We start from the raw sequence: 14,067 nt of genomic DNA, 5'->3' as shown, positions 1-14,067 counted from the left end.
GAACACAAAGATAGGTACTGTCATCCTATCATCCTAGAAATGATTTCAGAGTATAGTAGTTGTATACAGTCACGCCCAAAAGGTGCTTCTGAAAAGTCATGACTCCTAATAGGGCTAGCTGTGCAAGTATACTCTGCAACATATACTAATCTATACTAATTTGAGAAGATTTGACAGCTGAAAGCAATGGTGATGGTTGATATGAGTAAAAAGCTTGATATACTGAAAATGATACTGTGACGCCTGTCAAACAGCTGGGACAACAACGGATGTCGATAACTGTCGGATCTAGCTATAAGCAGTCGTAAAGAAGTAGCTAGAAAGTTTTCTTCGTATAATACCACCGCGTGGATACTCTAGTGAACCGGAAGTGGAAATGCCTGGGATTTCCCACAGGTAGACTCAGACAAGAGGACTGCAAGACGCCATGCACACAGCCTCGGACAATTATAAGGAAGAGGCAGACAAGATAGAGCAAAGAGGAGTGAGTTTTGCGCGCCTTATCCCTGCGTAGGTCACGGTGACCAACTAGTGCCTAGGTATGGTGATGATATCAGGGGATTGAGGGATCGAGCAACCAGGGGACGAGGCATTCATATTCGTGGATGGGGGCGAGGGGGCTCGTTGTCGCCGTCGTATTTTAGTGTCAAGGGATCTCATAGCGGTAAGCGAGACTCTGGCAACTGGGGACAAAACGATACTGTTGACTGGGATCGGAGTGGGACCGGTGGATGGGGTCAGAATGAACCTGCTTCCAACTTCGAGATTCCTGTTGTACACTGTGAAGGATGGTGAGTCATCGGGGACCCAGGACGTTGAGAATAGTAATAACCAAGTTGAGGATGAGGTTTCTCCTGACGCTTGTTAATGTCCCAATCCGCCTGGAAGATTATAAGATCATGTCGCTTTTCTGTCCCTCAACTACACTCTGTCCTTCAACTACACGGAAGCATGGGTAGCTTACGGTCTATCGAAAAATGCTGTAAAGATCTCTGTTTTTCAGAATTCCACATACGTCAGACAACATCATACTATACTCATCATAGCATCACCGGAACGCCTGCCCAATCCCCCTGGTATACCCTCCAATTACTCCACAAAGATTAACCCTCAACACCCAACATGCCCTTCAATCCCCCTTCTACACCTCTCCACCATCTTCCACGCTCCTCCAAATCATCCCCAAAACCACCCAAAGCCTCCTCCTTCCTCCTCTTAGCCTCTCTTGCTGAAGCCGTACTCCCAAGTCTCTTTACCTCCAACGGCTGCAACTCCGCGTTCAACCTCTCCAATTCCCGCGTCTTTCTCGGTACTAGAAGCTGAAGTTGCTCCAACTGTCTATCCAGCTCCGCCCTCTCCCTCTGTCTCTCCTCTACCAACGCCAACGTCTTCTCCAGCGGCATACTCAGGATCGGATTCGATCCTGGCTGCTGTGTTGCCTTCAGCTCCTCAATACTAGCCTGCAGCCCCTCTATATTTTCAGGTAACTGCTGTAGTTGCGTCGTCTGCAGTTGAACATTCTCGTACTTCCGACACAGCTCTCTACCCCTCTTTTCCAATTCCGCAACCAGCTCTGCGACCTCAGTCTTCTGGGCCTTGAGGGATGTTTTCGAGACAGCAAGTGATGACTCTAACTCGACATTTTCCTGGTGTTCGACAACGAGAGGAGGGTCCCCGACAATGGCGCGTATGAATTTCTCTTTTGTGACTTGTTCAAGGTAAGAGAAGCGGAGTTTCGAAAAGAGTTCCTTGGCCCATAGCTTAGTTTTTGGCTACGGCAAATGGTAATAGAAGATAAACATACCTTGTAATGCGCCAAATCTGCCTCGAGACTCGCTGGTGTCGGGTTCTCGAAAACATCCGCAGATACATCTGAAGTTCGTTCGCCGGAACTTTTCTTGAGTGGACCGGCGACTGGCTCACTTAGTTTGATAATTGATAGCTCATGGCCGTTTTGGACTTCGAGGACTGAGTCGAGGATTTCTTCTGATGATTGGCCCATTGTGACTTGGGAATATGTTTGATCGCGAGGGGTTCTGTTATCGCGTCGGGTAGAAAGGTGCTTTACACGCGATATTTGGCCCGCGGGAGTAGAGGGAGGTGGACAGGAGGTGTACTCATAGATTAGGCTACGAAATCTCGTCTATGTGTGAGGTTTGAATTAAAGCACCATGCGATTTATGAAGTCATGTTGAATTCAAGAATGCGAGCCCTTGCGGTTTGTTTACTTCGAGATTTTGCCACCTCACCGCCTTGGCGCTGCCTAATCAGGAACAAATGCGGCGGGGATGTCAAATAAATCCTTCTTGCTGTATTATTCACAAGTGCACACCCCCCCCCCCCCATAAAGGCTCTTTCGATGAGTTGGGACTGTCTACAACTTAGGAATTCAGGACAGCCATGTCTAACTCGGAGGCTTTGACGGACGAGTACCTCGCTGAGCTTATGGATAAAGAGGCAAAGCGGAGCCTAAAGTATTCAGGGATGGGATTCGAGGGCGATCTTACTACCTCCAAGTACGTCTCCCTTCCTATAGTTGAGCCTTGGTTATGTACAAACTAACATCTTCAGACCTCCGTCAAATAAACCGAAACCAAATACCCGTTTCCTCACCAACATCATCAAGGACACCACGAATCACAACCAAGCTCTCCTAGCCAAAGAAGCCGCCGAGTCCCGCGCTCGCCTCCAGAGTCTTGCGACTGCTGAACGCCGTGGAGAGAAGTCGAGAGTGGTTGGGGGAGGTGATATTAGGAAGAGGCAGTTGGGGGATATAGCAGCTATTCTTGGAAACGGGGGAAGGAGGGCTAAGCGTCCGAGATCAAGGGGTGGGGAGAAGGAAGGGACGGGTAGGAGCGATGGTGCTGGTGGGGATGAAGAGCCGAGTCCCAAGAAGAGTCGCCAAGGAAGCAGACGGTTTCGAGATGAGGGCCGAGAAGAAGATATAGCGCCGAAGAGGAATCGCAGAGATGACTGCAGGCTTCAAGCCCAGAGCATAGGGGACGAAAGTGAGAAGGACGCGGTAGAGAAGCGTCATTCAAAGGAATATTGGAAACGAAGGCATCCGAGTCAGGAAGATAGAAGTGACGAAGAAGATTCCAAGAGACGTTCAAAGAGCGAGAGAAGGGGACGGCATAAGAGTCTAGAAGAGGACGAAGAACCAAAGATCAGCGCCGAGGGGGCATCGAAGAGAAAGCACCGTAGTCGAGACACTGATAGCGAAGAAGAGGAGGAATCTCGAAGTCACCGACACCGTCATAGAAGACATAGAAGCCGGAGTACTTCCAAGGACAGAGAGCAAAGAAGGCGACACAGATCACGTTCACGCTCACCAAGAGAGCACCGAGACAAGGAATCCCGACACGGGAACCGATCATCTCGAAAACGCTCACGATCACCTCGGCGCCCCCAAAAAGAGTCACCCTTACCTACCAAGAGAAAAGAACAAACAGACTACGACTCTGACCCCCTCGAATCAATCATTGGCCCAGCACCACCCCCACCAGTCCGCTCGCGCGGGCGTGGCACCTTCTCGCACCTGTCCGGCGGAATCGACTCGCGCTTCTCAGCGGACTACGACCCGACGGCCGACGTCCACCTCGACGTCGATGAAGAGAACGACTGGGACCAAGCCCTAGAAGCATTACGCGATCGCCAGAAGTGGAAGCAGCAAGGCGCTGATCGGTTACGGGCGGCGGGCTTCACGGAAGACGAGATTGGGAAGTGGGAGAAGGGGGGAGAGAAGAGGGAGGAGGATGTTAGGTGGGCAAAGAAGGGGGAGGGGCGGGAGTGGGATAGGGGGAAGATTGTTGATGATGAGACGGGTGGAGTTAGTATTGAGCCGATGTTTGGGAGGTTGAAGGACAGTTAGTAAAATAGCTAAGATATATATTTTGGGCATAGGGTTAGGTTTATAAAATATAATTGTTTTTAAAATCTATAATCTAGACCTATAATATAATCCGTGATTAAAGGTCGTATTTAATATTGATAGCAATGTATAGGCCGAAGGTCTATTATCCTATTCTATTAAGGTCTACGAGTGTTGCAATGAGATAACCTCAAGCATGACTAAGCTAGTCGAAGGTGCCGTCGATCACTGCCAAGCGATCTCATAGCTGTAAGTGAATTTCGTGATGCGCCTATTAGAAGGACTTCCTCCTCCCTTTATTCAATTCAACAACAACAAAATTTGAAACACTTGAGCAAAACCACAATCCGCAAGTTCCCAGGATGGCCCAGGTCGGTGACATATCCCGTAAGCACCATTTCAGACGTTTCAGACACGATTCCGAGTACTAATTGTGCTACAGTCGCCGAAGTGCAGGCAGAGCTCGCTCGTGAAGAAACCAGACACAGCCAGTTCATGACCATTATTGAAGACAAAACAAGGACTCTTGAAAAATAGACAACGGCAGGGTCTAAGGAGTTGGAGACATTCAATCAGTCTGAGGATGCCGATAAAGAAAGAAGCATATTGAGTCTTTGGGCAATGCAGCTCCCAGGAAAAAGTTTTGATCCTCCAGATGAGGTTTCCATGGCCACCCAACATGTAAGTACACACATTATTTCCCGCTAACTTTTATCATTGCTTTTTAAACTGACATTATACATACAGCTTGCAAAACTAGTGTATATGAAGAATGTCATTGAGCTATACGAAAAAAGGGCCTCGAACATTATCACACAGGGACAGTTGCTCAAGGGTGAAATGGAAGCAATCGAGAAAGTATGCACAGAAAACACTTTCATCGACGGCGTTCACACCCCAATGGATGTAATTGTCGAGGCTAGAGCGACTGTAAGACGACAATCCCCTCTTGATGCTTTAGGAACTTCATTGACATTATACATAGTATGCAGCGATGATCAACGGCACAGATGAAGAGAAGCTCGTTTCTGTATTGGCAAATGAAGAAGCTGTGAAGAAAAGGATGGAACTGGCCGACACGAATGCTAAGTGAGGGGGTTTGGGACAACACAATGAAATGCTTCCGGTATATACACAGAGACAGAGGCACCCGATGAGTGCTGGCTTTGACTCCGAAGATACTGCATTGAAACTTCATATCCACTCTCCTTGATCAAATTGGTTGATAGCGATTGCTTATTATGACTTCATTGCGAACTTTGATTAAAGATACCGTCCTCCGGATGCACCAGCCTATATCAAACCTGATTTAGTGGTATGGCAGTTGATTCATTCACTAATATATATTCAATCAGACGCATGCCAAGACTCTCGGCTTTGTGAGCCCGATGTATGTTCGAAATCAGAAGTACTATCCCTGAATGGCCTGTCACGTGATATCTACTTTTCACGGACCAAGGGCATGCAAGAAAGCAGGTAGCTATAAACATAAACATGTATAAAGGTCCGAATAAAACGCTAACTTGGTACACGTTATTCATAATAACAATAATCTGCAAAACAAGCAGTGCAGTCATCCGGTAAAGTCTGGTTTGTCTTCATCATCAACGCACATCCAAGACAAGTCCCCCAGCCCGCTTTCTCTCCTTGGCTCACAATCTGAACCCCATTAGCAATCATATCAGCCTGCTCAGCCTTGGAGTATGCGAGTTGTGCAGTTGGTACGTTGCTCGAGAAGGTAAAATCGGCGTTAGGAAGGTAGACAATGGTAACTTTGCTGGAATCGTTACAGCCGAAGAAAGTAGCTCTTGTGTTCAAGCCTTCAGCGATGAACGTAGCGACAGGTGGGATGTACGGCATGCGTGTCAGGTTGTGATTGAAAGACTGTACGTAGGTAGTCAAAATCTCGGACCCGTTTGGCCAATTGTTGCTTGTGTCCGCTGAGTTGTCATTGACGATGATAACATCGATCTGACGGGCGGGCTGGAGAAGGGGAAAGATGGGGTTGTTTTGCAAGGCAACACCACCATCAACTAAGCTGAGGCTCTGTTGAGCACTGATATTGTTTGCGGAATTTGGAACCTGAGTTGAAGATTGATATTCGTAGAACGGATTCCTGTAGGTCGCGTACTGGTCAGATGTTGCGATTTCGTGAACATCGACAAGAATCTTCTCCAACTCCGTGACAAGTTCGGAACTATCTGAAATCTCGGTGCAGAGTTCGGAGGCGAAAACATCGCTGGAGGTTCCGGCAATGTAGCCAATATTGTCATAGTTGATCGTACATGATGAAACTGGGCTCCCTCCTTTCATAGATGTACCGAGGTATTTTGTCTGAGTAAACGCGCTGACATCGCTGTCCCAGCTACCAAACTCGAAAGGAGTGAACTCATACGTCGTCCCGTTTGGACCTGGAGTACATTCTCCAAGCCAGACTTTAGCTCCAAGAGCTGTAATGATTGGGTAAGGAACTGCATGGGAAGTGAAATTGGAGAACCCGGTGATTGAAGATAAAGTGAGTCCTGCGCCGCCATCCGGTTCGCCGTAGAGTTGATAACCTAAGAGACGGCCATACACGTCAATTAGTGTGGTTTCAAATCCTGCGCTTTCCTTTGCCTCTACCTCGTCGGCGATTGTAAGGTAGTCGATCAAGGCTCCCAAAAGTTCCGGATCTAGCAGACTATCCTGTATAGCCAGTCCCCAGAGGTTGGACTCTAGAGAGCTAATGGTAGGATAATTGTTTCCAGCAAACGATGTCAACAACCAAGCACCTCCGGAGAGACCACTATGATAGGTTAGAGCTTGGAAGAGCCCGCTGGTGCTGACATTGCTATCTCGTGCATCAAGCCCTTGGATTACTCCCGCACCTGACAGCAGGGCCCTGTCCCCGCCGCCACTGCTCGACAATGCAATCTAACTTCAGTCAGCGTTCCGTCCCGAGATCACTTGAATGCAATTTACATACCGTCGGAAGCTCATCGGTATTAAATTCAGAATTGGTTTCGGCCAACCATGATTTGAGTGCTTCGTCAGCCACTGCTTTCCTAGATACTCGATATGCCTCTTCATTGGTTGAGAGACCACTGGCAGCTCTTACGAGTGACTCCGATGGGCATGTTGCGGAAATTGGGACGTAAGATGAACTGTCGGCCAGCGCCGCCGGTACTAAAACTGTAGACAGCAACAGAGAGAGGATACCTGTAGCGGCGAACATCTTGATTGCGTGTGAATATGTTGAGGAATAAGAACGTCACAAGTGAGAAAAGGTAGACGAATACGAATATGAGCGAGGAAAGAGCAAATGGTTGAAGTCAATTGCCCAGACGGCAAGAATGGCCGCAAAGAATATTTGGAGTACCTACATAAATCCCAAGAACATCTGGAAGGCCTCAAGGAGTAGATATACCGGTACAACCGGTAGGCCAAGGCTAAGCAAATTAGATGAGGTGGGGGGCTGTGGTAGCGCCGGCAGTGAGCCTAATCAGACAAACTCTTCCCGTAACAAGGGGTCTCTAAGAAGTAATCCTATCCAACGGTTCCAACCTGTGTTCGATTTTAATATACAAACCATACTCCACCTCTGCTTTCGATCTCTTAGTGCATGAGGTTTACTAGAAAGTAGTATAGCGCCGCGCCGAATCATACCTTATCTACTGCACGTGCACCCCCCGCACATCCCGCCTAGGCAAAACCATATGCTCTGTGGTACGAAGTAAGAAAGTCAATAATTGGCAAACAGTGAGAGTAACGACTATGAGCACCACACCTCTACGAATACGATAAAAAAGCCCATTTTGTGCACGGGCTATAACACCCAAAATCGCATAGAAATAGGCTATTCTTAGGACATAATAAATAAATAAAACCTTTTTAAAACTTTATAGGGAATATCTTATAGTAGTACTTATTGTATGTGCTCTTTTTATATTAGAAAGAATAATTACTATAGACATAGGATTTGTTATAAGTTGGTGGTTCTAGTCTGCACAGAAAGGGCCGGTTATTTCGTACGAAGTACCTGTAGAGGCACCTGCCTTTATCGCGATACGGGATGACTTTAGATTAACAAAATCAGCTAGTTTCCCGTAAAACATACCGATATTTACAGTGGGATATCTAGACTTTTGAACTGCTAGGTGGGTTGATGAACCGAGGCATTATCAATGTACGGTTATGGAGGGGTATAACTTAGAAGAACGCGCGGTTAAGACACCAGATAGGGGACGACAATGTAGATATTCAGATAACGAATCGGTGATGCTAACATAGATGTGGTTCCTAAAAAGCACCTGCTCCGGTAGATCTCGGCGAGGAGGTCTGCGCCTAGATAGAGAAAGATAACCTAACAATAATTCAAGGACATTATGAATTCGAGTGGTTATAAATATATAAAAGGGGCTGGTTAGGGGTCGGCGCTAAATTCTTGGCCCCTAACTTCTCTCTTTCTCTTGTCCAAAGGTTCCAATGCTACTCCATGGAATGTTTTTATTAGTATCAAACATTCTATTGAAACTCTACATTGTTTCGTACTATCTCTAATCTTGTGTACGGTTTTCCTTGAGCTGAATTCCGTTCTACACACCTTGAGCCAGACCTCCACCCAAGCACAAGATTTACAAGTAGACAAAGGAAGCAGACCACATCCGAATTTATTTTGAGAAGATAGAAAAGCATGATGGTACTCTTTAGTTGAGAGAAAATTATAGCAAGACAAAAGAATGAGATCACTCCCAGAGTTTAGAAACCAGATGTGGCTCCTCGGTTTTCTGTGGTCTTCAAGACATCGACCTTTTTATTTGTTGTCAATGGGCTAGTCTAATAAAAGAACATAGTAAAAAAACCCAACTCGAATGCATATCCATATCAGCAAGCTTGTAGTGGCAAGTCGTGAATGGAAGCTGCTTAAAAAATCCGTAAAAACAAGAAAGTAACCTTGATCTCGATAACAACCGCACTTCAATTTCGCCGCGGCATGGATTTATGGCTTCCAAATAAGGGAGATATATTCTTGGGAAGTTAACAAAATGTCAAAAGATTCATGTGCACAATACGGTATTATATTTAAAAAGCACGCAGTGGTTGGCTGTTGGAAAGAACTATGCATGCATGCAATGCAGTGGGGCAAGATGTAGGATTGCAATCCGGGGAAAACGTGTTTCCCACGTGTGCAAGGAACAGAACCATTTCGAGTGAAGAACAAGAGGGAATTAGACAGGCGCCTTTTAATAATAGATTGTTGAGTACCTACATAGGCAGGTAGTTGATGGCAGGATCAACACATCTAGAATCTGGGGTAGTGGCGGCCGCTGATTATGGCGTTGGGTGTTGGTAGTAATAAGCCAAATCAGGCAAGAGCATGTAAGAAGCACCTAGGTGTACATACCTACTCAGGTAGGGGACAGCAAAACCGATGAAATACTACATGCTATCTCTTGTATATACCATTGCAATCCTCCTATCCGTTTGGTCTCTTCAACACACGCCGCCTGCTTTGAAACATTGAAACCTTCCATTCCTTTGGCTTTTCTTTGACAGACTACCTCGTCATCGGCGCTTTACTGTGCTAACGCCCGCGGCACGATCGCGGAACCAGGGTGGGATCAAGGTCTGTCTCTACGACGTTGTCTTCCATTCACTTCACGTAGCTTTTATTTGGTTACTTGCCTCCCTTTTTATTCTACTCCATGGATTGCAATCTCTACGCACCGTCTCAATCGAATTTGTCCCTTCTGCGATAACCAGCCCACCTGCTACTCCGGCAATCGCCGCCATGTCCGAATCGCCTTCAAGATCGCGATCGAAGGGCCTGACGAACGTCCTCTCCAAGACCCGTCAGCGGCACCAGAAGAATGGCGATTCGGCTTCGAGTTCCATGAAAAGCGCAGAGAGCGACGGCAAAAGGGGATTTCGAGAATCGTTGGACAGCGTTGTTGAGAGGTTGAAGACGCTCAATGGATCCGACGACGAGCAAGAATCCACGGGCATCAAGAAACTCGTGCCAACAATTGGATCCAAACGACGGCGCAGGAAGCAGGAGAGAGAAGACGAGCTGAGGGCGAGCGAGGAGGCAGAGAGAGGAAGGAGTGTTGCTGAACGAGGGACCTTGGCGAACGAGGTCGAGCGCCGCAATGGTAGTGTAGCAACCCGCTCAGGCGATGGCAGCAGCTTGCTCACAAATGATTCGGATACTGTATCGTGAGTCTTCTAGTTCTCATGTTTGTTCGTGTTCTTGTTCTTTTGTTCAAGGCAGCGCTGCATCGAAATCAGAGCCGCATGCAGAAGCGAAGATCTGCTCGATCGACCCCAGCCATTTCCTCCGACAAAATCAAACATAATCAAACATCCCCAGCGACTCATAACTCGCACCAATCAATCTATCAAGGTTTATGCTGCCATTCATTCAACACTTCTCATTTGTCTATTCTTGCAACCACCTAGTCAGCTCAGCTGCTTTAAACATTGTACATTGCTACTGACTTGGATCATCCCTTGCTTTGCCGCTCGTTTCTAATCCGATCGTGTATCTGACTCTCTCAGACCCTACGAAACATCACCTCCATTGTCAACACATCCCTCCCACATCGGGTACCTTACTACCTCGTCCCCGCTCGTGCAGGCGTCGATAGTACCCACAATCGTTCAGCCCAAACCCGAAGACGATCAATTGGACGGTGCTACTCGACCCCGATCCTCGACCTTTTCTCCCCAAACCGACGCCCTGGCTGCCTCAACCTCAACCGAATCTCTCGCGACAAACAGCCTCCAAGCCCCCACAGACGGATCACACAAGCGCTCTCCCTCTCCTGTTGGCAGATTAAAAGAGGCCTTCAAACCGAGGCGTGGGGCGAGCCCTGGCATAAGCCCGGAGCGCAAGGCTGGAGGCCGGGCTGGGACACTACCACAAGACAACGATTCGGCGGGGAACAGTAGGCGTGGAAGTGTTGTTTCGAGAATCTTTGAAAAACAGACCTCACAAACCAGTTTAGACAACTCCTCCCCAGAACGACCCAAGACTGCACAAATACGCCCAATAGATACGAATGCAGTCCCCTTAACACCTCCACAAGGCGACACCGTCGCTCCTGTAATCGTAAATACTCCTCCAACACCTACAGACTCGAGTTCGCCCCGTTTTACGACTCCTCACGAACGAGGGCATACTCACTCTCAATCTGATTCTAGCCCTGTGAATCCCAATGTGGTGACGTCTCCCTCGGGGAACATGATATCGCACCGACGGGTGAGATCAGGATCAGCTACTCTCGGACCTAGCAAATTATCAAATATCACATCTGCACCACTAACACCTACCCCCGAAAACGGTTCCACAACTCCCTCAGGACAAGGAGGCTTCTTCTCCAGCGTATTTTCCGCTGCTCAGAACGCCGCAAATCAATTAAGTAACAGTATAGGAAATACAAACGTGGCTCCTCCCGGGAACAGATCCAGAAGTGGCACACAGGAATTGAAGGACATAGCAGAAAGTCCGGAAGTCGAAACGTTAGCGGACAAGACGGATTCCAATAGTGAGGTAGAGGAGAAGGAATTAGCGGTAAAGACATTAGGGATGGGGGACCTCAGCCTAAGCCACTTGGGAATTTCCGAGACCACCAGTGGAACGAACACGCCAGTTTCTTCGAAGTTTCCCGAGGAGCAGAGGGGTCGCTCTGACCTACCAAATGAAGATTCCTTCACAAACAGATCATATGCCACCGCTCCAGCTTCCAGGGAAGGGTATGAAACCACGCCATATACAACTGTCGTGGAAGACATCCAACCCTTTGTTGGACCTCGATCATTATATGAGCCATCTCTGCCTGGAGAACAAACGCCGCCGAATGGTAGTGTTTTTGAAGGCAACGCTGGCATCAAGCGTAGTGGCAGTATTCGAAGCGCGATAGGCCATCGTAGGAAGAGGGGAAGCACCGCGACATCTGGTGGGGCTATTGGTGCCGCTATTGCGGCGGCTCATGGTTCTATGGCTGACCCAAAAGCTGGAAACCCAAAGATTACTGGGTTTGCTGTTGCAAGCAAGAAGCGAAATCGCGACTTTCATCAACTTTTCAGGAGTGTACCGGATGATGACTACTTGATTGAAGACTACAGCTGTGCCTTGCAACGAGAAATCCTTGCCCACGGGCGATTGTACGTTTCTGAAGGCCATTTATGTTTTAGTAGCAACATTTTTGGTTGGGTCACTACTTTGGTTATGAGCTTTGACGAGATTGTTTCTGTTGAAAAACGAAGCACGGCATTGCTGTTCAAGAATGGGCTTATGATTTCTACTCTACATGCAAAGAACATTTTTGCGAGTTTTACCAGTCGGGACTCGACTTATGATCTGATTGTTGGGATATGGAAGCTTGGACACCCGAGTTTGCGGAGTTCCTTGAACGGCGTAACAATCGACGAGACAGGAGGTGGAGATAAGACTGAGAAAGCCGATGGTAGTGTTGCTCCTCCCGACAGCCAGAGCGGTTCGGAATCCGACAGTGATGCTGAGGAAGGCGATGAGATGTACGATGAAGATGACGAGGAGGAAGATGGAATGAGTTTTACTCAAGCTGAGGGAAGTGTGGCGGGTAGCGACATGGTCGAAAAAATTGTCAGCCGAAAAGCCTCAGCAGCAGTCGTGACGAATGGTGTTCCGACTGAGAGCAAAGAAGATAAACCAACTCTCGCGGCGTCTGTTGACTTTCCTGGTCCAGCTGCGCATTCTCCTACCACTTGCTCGGATGGAGAAACCCATTATTCTAAAATACTTGCGGACGAAATCATTCCTGCTCCACTTGGCAAGATATATAGTCTCATGTTTGGCCCTGCATCGGTAATATGGATGAGGCATTACCTCACCGTTGAACAAAAGTGCCTGGACTTGACCATGGAGGGCACTTCAGCAGCGCCTTTGACCTCGGAGAACAAAGTGCGAAATTACTCATACATCAAGCCTCTTAGTGGCGCGATTGGCCCAAGGCAAACCAAATGTATATGCACGGAGACTCTTGACTCTTTGGATCTCGAGAAGGCAGTTTCAGTCACTATCTCGACTCAAACACCTGATGTGCCCAGTGGTAATGTTTTCAGCGTCAAGACCAAGTATTGTCTTTCTTGGGGCGAAGGGAACAGCACGAGGCTACAGGTGAACAACGCCATCGAGTGGACTGGCAAGAGTTGGCTGAAAGGTTCGTTAACCCTCTCTCTGAAAATTTCACTACTTAATCTCCCACAGGTCCGATTGAAAAGGGTGCCAATGATGGACAGGTACAGTATACTAAAGACATCATCATCGCTCTGAAAACAGCCGTATCATCGCGCCGCGGCACCGTTGCACCAACAAGCAAAGGCAAGAAGAAAGGCCGCAAGGGCCGCGAGTCCAGGAGCCTCGCGAAGACCTTGGATGGTGTTAGCGATAAGAAGCCTGTCCAAGATGGCTGGGGACTCTTCGAACCTCTCCATGGCATCTTCGGCCCCATTCTTGACATCATAGGCCCACTGCTAACCGGCAACATTCTATACGGCATTTTCGTCGGCTTGCTCGTGGCTTCTTGGTTCCGCTTCGGCTTGGGTGGGAGTGGAGACACTAACATGAGCTTCATCGGCACTCCTCAACGTGTCGCTGCGTACGAGGAGATGTGGCGAAGGGAAGAGAGTGAGTTGTGGACTTGGCTTGAAGATAGAGTGGGTATGGAGAAGGTCAGGGAAGTGGGGAAGATGACTGTTGAAGCCAAGACGATGGAGGATAGGTTGAAGGATGAGAAGATGGAGGAGAGGGAGATGGAGGCTGCCATAAGGATTACGGAGGACAGGTTAAGGGTATTGAAGAATACTGTCGAGAAGAAGAGAGGAGCGGTTTTAGGTGAGGGCACAAAGGCGCCTGCTGATGAGGGTCGGAAAGACGAAGTTTGATTGATGGATTCATGATGCTTTAGTTCAGGGTCAGCGAGTATGTTTACTAGGCGTCTGGTAGGCGGCCATCACAGGACCGTAGGCAGTTCTTCCCTTAGCGCTCGTGCAGAATACCACTTGTTATTCCTTTCTCGAGTGCCAGTATTGCTTTATAGTTTTCTTCCCTGGCCTTGTCTTTTTCTCCCATTGGTTGCCCCGAACCCTAACTACTAAGTAGACCGGCTTACTTCATACGTACATGTTTTCTCCCGTACGGTTTCAAGGCAAGAAAGAATTCGCACACGTGCCCT

General features: G+C 48.0%; 4 protein-coding genes across 4 annotated transcripts; 2 read left to right on the top strand and 2 right to left on the bottom strand.

The window, feature by feature from the left end:
* Positions 1-1,103: 1,103 nt before the first annotated feature.
* Positions 1,104-2,002, bottom strand: sos7 (Kinetochore protein; the record flags this gene model as incomplete). Its single annotated transcript, XM_031146597.1, has 2 exons — positions 1,104-1,748; positions 1,805-2,002. 2 exons carry the CDS (start codon positions 2,000-2,002, stop codon positions 1,104-1,106), a joined length of 843 nt encoding a protein of 280 aa, XP_031009138.1.
* Positions 2,003-2,400: 398 nt separating this feature from the next.
* On the top strand, positions 2,401-3,871 carry LHYA1_G001616 (uncharacterized protein; the record flags this gene model as incomplete). Its single annotated transcript, XM_031146596.1, has 2 exons — positions 2,401-2,516; positions 2,572-3,871. The coding sequence occupies 2 exons, from the start codon at positions 2,401-2,403 to the stop codon at positions 3,869-3,871; spliced, it is 1,416 nt and encodes a 471-aa protein (XP_031009137.1).
* Positions 3,872-5,404: 1,533 nt separating this feature from the next.
* Positions 5,405-7,085, bottom strand: plb1 (Lysophospholipase; the record flags this gene model as incomplete). The annotated part of the gene is made up of 2 exons (XM_031146595.1): positions 5,405-6,784; positions 6,837-7,085. The coding sequence occupies 2 exons, from the start codon at positions 7,083-7,085 to the stop codon at positions 5,405-5,407; spliced, it is 1,629 nt and encodes a 542-aa protein (XP_031009140.1).
* Positions 7,086-9,641: 2,556 nt separating this feature from the next.
* On the top strand, positions 9,642-13,777 carry LHYA1_G001614 (uncharacterized protein; the record flags this gene model as incomplete). Its single annotated transcript, XM_031146594.1, has 3 exons — positions 9,642-10,066; positions 10,409-13,053; positions 13,101-13,777. 3 exons carry the CDS (start codon positions 9,642-9,644, stop codon positions 13,775-13,777), a joined length of 3,747 nt encoding a protein of 1,248 aa, XP_031009139.1.
* Positions 13,778-14,067: the final 290 nt, after the last annotated feature.

This window comes from Lachnellula hyalina (genome assembly GCF_007821495.1).
Source record: "Lachnellula hyalina strain CBS 185.66 chromosome Unknown contig00008, whole genome shotgun sequence".
Taxonomy (NCBI): domain Eukaryota; kingdom Fungi; phylum Ascomycota; class Leotiomycetes; order Helotiales; family Lachnaceae; genus Lachnellula; species Lachnellula hyalina.
The sequence above is the reverse complement of the archived record's forward strand: the minus strand, read 5'-3'. Positions and strand labels throughout refer to the sequence as shown.